This window comes from Antrostomus carolinensis, unplaced genomic scaffold (genome assembly GCF_000700745.2).
Source record: "Antrostomus carolinensis isolate BGI_N321 unplaced genomic scaffold, ASM70074v2 scaffold10254, whole genome shotgun sequence".
Lineage (NCBI taxonomy): Eukaryota > Metazoa > Chordata > Aves > Caprimulgiformes > Caprimulgidae > Antrostomus > Antrostomus carolinensis.
The window spans coordinates 30,147-36,108 of record NW_010311392.1 but is presented as its reverse complement, the minus strand read 5'-3'; the positions used below and the strand labels follow the sequence as shown (position 1 = coordinate 36,108).

The 5,962-nt window shown below is 37.1% G+C and overlaps 1 protein-coding gene across 1 annotated transcript in view; it reads right to left on the bottom strand.

Moving 5' to 3' along the window:
• Positions 1-235: 235 nt before the first annotated feature.
• TTC27 (tetratricopeptide repeat domain 27) overlaps positions 236-5,962 on the bottom strand; it is a 34,153-nt gene continuing 28,426 nt past the window's right edge. The window contains exons 8-10 of the mRNA XM_010166718.1: positions 4,655-4,766; positions 3,989-4,089; positions 236-480 (exon numbers count right to left, since the gene is read on the bottom strand). Of these exons, the coding sequence (XP_010165020.1) occupies positions 358-480; positions 3,989-4,089; positions 4,655-4,766 (336 nt within the window). The 3' untranslated portion in view covers positions 236-357. The remainder of the gene's footprint in view (positions 481-3,988; positions 4,090-4,654; positions 4,767-5,962) is intronic.

Here is a 5,962-nt window from a genome sequence, read left to right as displayed (position 1 = left end):
TATCTCCTCCCGCCATGGCGCCCCTCCTGCTCCCTGGCGTGCAACCTAAGTGAGGCATCCCACAGAGGCTTGGTGGAACTAATCCTCAATAATCGCCCTATAAATACAAGCAGCTCTGTTTCAGATAATCTGGGCCTGAGGAACTAAAGCATCCAACTTTGCAAGACAGCGAGAGCAGATAAGAATCTTAAAAAGCAGCCTGAACTCTGAAGAAAGATGACCACAAGAACAGCACTGTACAGAAAAACGTTTATTGAGAGCGTTGTCGCATTAGAATTGTTACTATTTCATCAGCAAAAGCTGTGGCAAAATATACATGTCATTATTGTCCTTCTGTCATGAAATCCAGTCCATATGTCAGCATTGGTCTCTCAGCTGGTTACTCAGTTCCTGAAGTTCAGCAATCATGTTGTCCATCGTTGTCACCTCATCAGCTATCTCACTGTGAATCTCATTACTCGTTAAATCTACAAAAAGTTGCTGCACGACAAAAAGAAATACATTATTTTAAAATATACATACAGTTTTTCTGTTTCAGTGTCAAGAAAGAATACAGAAAGCTCATCACCCACTATCCTACCTTTCGTATTTTTGGTACCTATGATGGTATCTCTCTCTTTAAAAAGTCCATTTTGTGGCTAATAAACAGAAAGTGCATATATATATATATATATACACACACACACACACATATATAGGCATGTGGTCTGTGCCACGCGCCTGATATTTTGCCAATGGGGACGAATCCTCCTGTGAATGCTGGGTTTCTGCTCTGACTTGACTGCCTATGCTGATTCCTGATCCAATCAAAAGTGAAGGACTTTACCATGAAACTCAAATTAGAAGAGGATCTCACATACTGTCACTGCAGTTTACAAACCCACCTGCTGATAAATTAGGAGTTGTGAATTTTAATGGTAATTTCCCAGTGTCATATTTTGTTGTGTCTTTTTCTCCAAAACCCCAACTAAACATCTTTTAACATCTGGTGTCAAGACATGCGTGGGTGGAGACATTAATCTGTGAGTAATTAAGTTATACATGAGAAAACAAAACACTACAGAGTAATACAAAAAGTTTGTTCTTAAAGACCTCAAGAAATTAACAAAAACACAAGACAGATAACTTATGAGCAATCATAATCTTCATGTATTTACAGGGAAAATAGGGGAGAGGAATGCTAAATAACTTGTCTAAAGCCTTGAGATATGGAAGCTCTGACTGGAGCTTTGTGCATGCTGCACAGGAACATGTTGCTATTGCAAGGCTAGGACCTGTCATTTGACTCAAGTAATATGGAGGCTGTGTGAGGTACCACTCCACAGAAATATGTTGGTGGTGGGGGACCCAAACATATGTTTCCCCTTTATTATGTAAAGGGAGAGTGATTCACATTTCATTTGACACAAACAAAAAGCCTATATTTAGAGACAAAAACAAACTAATAAAACAAAAGTTGCTCTGGAGTACATCTGTACATCATTATATCATCAAAACATAATGGGACAATACAGATACGTATATAAACAAAAATGTACTTAAAAAGGCCTGAACCAAGATCTTCAATGTGCCTAAGAACAGTGCTGTCGCTGAACAAAGGAACATCTTATACAAAAATAGGCAACATCTTCCTGATACAAATACAGAAACTTTTCTGACTTTCAGCCCAACACCCTCACACTGGGAATATGACAGAAAAGTTTGGTTCTTTCTGGCTAAGACAACTAAATAAATCAGGACGATATAATGATTTGTTAATTATTTTTTCACACAGTTAAAGAGCTCTATTCAACTAGATGCAGCCTGAGGAAGTTTCACGCACCATCATTCTTTGGGCTTTGTGCCCCATGCTTCCCCACAACAATACGCACGTTTCATGCATTTACGATACAGCTCCATGACCTTTCTACTTTTTGGAGACCCCACCTGTCAGATCCAAATGATGTATGGGGGCAAAGAGCAGAAGAGAGCCCACTATGCTATCTGCCAGAGCATGCGACTGCACAAAAGACTCTGTACAGAAAGGAACCCATTAACAATACATTTTCAAGTTGCAGCCTTTAGCAGAATGTAAATGATGTACGGGGGCAAAGAGCAGAAGAGAGCCCACTATGCTATCTGCCAGAGCATGCACAAAAGACTCTGTACAGAAAGGAAACCATTAACAACACATTTTCAAGTTGCAGCCTTTAGCAGAATGCGGGTGCATCATGAGTCTGGCACAACACAGGAGCTGGAATCTCAGAGATGGAGATCCCAGGAAAGGTGAGAAGTCTGAGAAGCGACATTGGTTTTCACCTGTACAAAAACTACTAATTTGTTCCAATTACATGTCCTGACTAAAACATTCTGGAATTTTATCTTTTAAAAGTTACTTTCACTGTTCCTTTACTCCTGCTGATATCTTAACTACCAAGTCTGCTCTTAGCCCTTTTTTTTTAAGGGTTTTTCTCTGTTAAAAGAAAAAAAGAAAAAATAGCCCCACACCAGTACTGACTCATAAGGCAGCAATAGGAGATGCTGCAGTCAAGCTTGGACAGGCATAAATAGTGCTAAACTGTGCATAGGATCTTACTGAAGATTACTGTGTTTTTAAACCACAACACACTCTGGAAATTCAATATGACTTCAAATTAAAAATAAGATGGCATCTTGTAAAGTACGCAAAAACAGTGAGGTCACACCAACAGCTTTATCTCTAACGTCTCAATTTTCTCAGAAATGCCATAAAACTTAGAGGCACCATTATCTGCCAATAATAGAGATGTTAATTCAGTTAGTGCCTTCAGGAATTAAGACTACAATTTACTACTCACCTATTCTTAATCTTTCAGATACTGCATGTTCTTGTGTAATATAAACCACCTGTACTTGCATTTATATCACTTATGTCAAGTAGTCTTACTTTCTCCACAGTCATACTCAGTCTGCACACTTTTTTTTTTCTGAAAACCATTTTGTGAATCACAACAAAACATACACGTTGTGGCTTTTTTCACCACATTCTGAAGACTTATATATGCCAGTATCTAAAAGTACAGTTATGTACTTTTGTACAGTTATGTACAAGGAGCCAGCTTGTGTCAGCTTATACAACCTTCCTAGGCTTTTATCCTTAAAATTATAGGACTTAAAAGAGAGTGAGCCAAGTTTAGCACACTGATGACAGATCACCACTTTGTAAAACAAGCACACGTGTTATAAAACTTATGCTCTGTAATTCACATTTACTAAACCCCACACACAGCCAGGAAGAATACTTCTTTAAGACATTAAGTTTATTTCGAATGAAAATGTACTCCAGATCAGTCCTCAGTTAAACAATGTCTGTGTCTCACATTGTAAGATGAAGAGCAAAATTAAGGTAATAATGGTGCAGAAACAGACTTGGTTCTTTGGGTGCATGGCTATGGAGGCACAACTCCAAAACCTGAACATATGACTCAAACATGATGACATTTTCCAACAAAATAATATCTGAATTAGTAGGGTATCCATGAAAACCTTACCAAAAATAAGTTATCTCTTTTAATAAATAACTGTTTTTAAAACACTTCAAGCAATGTAAAGTAGTCCTGACACATTTTGGTCCTTTCTGCAGGTTTATATCCATTTTTTTCTCAGACTGCCCTGCTTCCCCCACAGCTACTCATGTAAGGAACAGGTCTCTGAAATGACTGATTTCTTCCAAACATTTGAGTTTGTTTGCCCAACATTTTAAAATAAATTCTAAATTAGTCTAAGAGATAGAACTGACATTTTAGAGTAATAAGTTTATTTCAGTCAAAGTCTAGCAGGAAGAAGGGAAATAAAAGTTACGTAAAACTGGAATCCCTAACAGTGTAGAGGTGAATATCCAGCTGATGATGCACTACGACAGGCAGGTACTATTTGATCTATAAATGACTCAAAAGAGAGATGTTTTCTGGCAACAGAACAAAGATTCCTTGCTTTCAAACAAAAATTCCTACCTTTCAAACATTCCTACCTTTGCTTTGGATGACAAGCCACGTAAGTTGAGCCGAGCTGAAGAAAGTATCTGCAAAGCTTCCTGATGATTAGATTTGTTCTTGCTGCATTTTATAGCCACTAGAATCCAAACACAGAAGAAAATGACCCCAAAACAAAAAAGCATTATCTGTATAGTAATAATCTTTAAACAACAACATTTAATTAAAAATCTTTATACCTTCCACAGACAATTTTTTAATATAATATCTTCAAAAAGAAACACAAGGAAAAAGAATGCTGAGTAATTTTGAGAAGATAACTAAATCCAACAGGAATATCTATCCTTCTTAAACGTAAAAATCACGGCACAGTGAATAGTCTTACTGAGTCTAAGTTTTGTCCATCTCCTGACTGGCACAGACTGAGATGAACTATAGATGCATTTTCACTTGCATTATGAAATTGCTAGACCATTAAATTCCTTGTTTCCCAGTCATATGTTTACTGACTCACTCAACACAATTTCTGCCTCATTCCAAGTATATTTTTGTATGCACTATCAGGATGATGCTCTCTGTTAGAGGACACCCAATAATAGAAATAAATATAATGGGTAAAGCATAATATTGTGTTGTTACTAAGCTTAATAAATATTTGCTACACTCTTCAGGAATAATAAAAGTTCTTTTCATGTAGAACATACCATGAGCAATCTCTATAGCTCCTTTCACCACTTCCTTAAAAGAGGAAACATCTTTCTCCCAATTACTTGATTGAATTTCACATTTATGTGCCTTGGTGAGACACTGCAGTGACTGCGAGGAGGAAAGAAAAATGATAAGTATGTGAGAAAACAAACTAGGAGACTGATTTAGTTTTAAGTATCTATAAAATTAATGCTCAATCCAGAAAATTAATGTATCTTTGCTATGCTTGATTTCCTGTGAGTTGGAGTAGTGTCCTCCTCTGCAACGGTAAGCACCAGCTGTAACACAGATGTTCTTCACCAATATTACATCTCAAGTATGAGAGGCATATAAAGTAACATGTGTCTAATTTTTATCTTTTCAAAATCTGTCTAGACTGATGGATGTGACCCATGTTTGCCAAGTCACCATAATTAAATGCACATGAAAAAGGGAAAAATACTTGTACGCACACTTTGAACAGCAATTTTGTACCTAAAAATTTATAACTGAATACATCAAAGCTTTCTTTCTGTATATGTATTCTTGGTGAATAATGTATTTTACAGACACAGCTATTAGCTGCCATACTGCTCTGGTTCGCAGTGTGAACAGGAAAAATAAATGTAAACAATATGGAAGGAGGGTCCTATTAAGAAAAAAAATACATGAAAAATTTAAGCAGAAGAAATTAATTTTTGCTTTTGAGTTTTGTTTTTCTTTCTACAGCATCAGAAATACAAAACAAATACAAGCCAGAAGTTACAGGGCTTGGTTCAATGACAACTCTTCAATTATCTTTTTGAAGAGTTTAAATATCATGTAAAGGAATAAAAATCTTTCAGTGTGGTACATGTACATGAGTGCAATAAAGACTTCTGGTTGCTGAACAAATACAGATTAAATTCTGGGGTCATCACTCCAGCAGCTTCTACCTTCTCTCTCCCATTAGAGTTCCTGTCACTGTGGCATGGGTGATCGAACTGTTCATGCTGCTGTAAATTGCAGTAAAGGTGTAGTAAGTCAAAGCAGAGCAATTTTTTTCTCTTTCATAATAACCTAGGTTATCATTGGTAGTAGTTCTGACCAGCAGAGGCAAGAAAAGGAACAACAGTTTTTACAGCAGTCTGATTTCAGTCTGCACGTGTTTGAGTCAGAGCAGCAAATTAAGAGGGGGTTTGCTGACAGATGTCAGGGAGGAGAAAGAATTCAAAGTCTTGTGGGCTGTTTGTTTGCAGTTCTGGAACCCGGATTTATCCTGGAAGGAAACAGCTATGAGCTTGGGAGAGTTCAAAGAACAGAAGGGTTTCATAGCCTGGGTATGG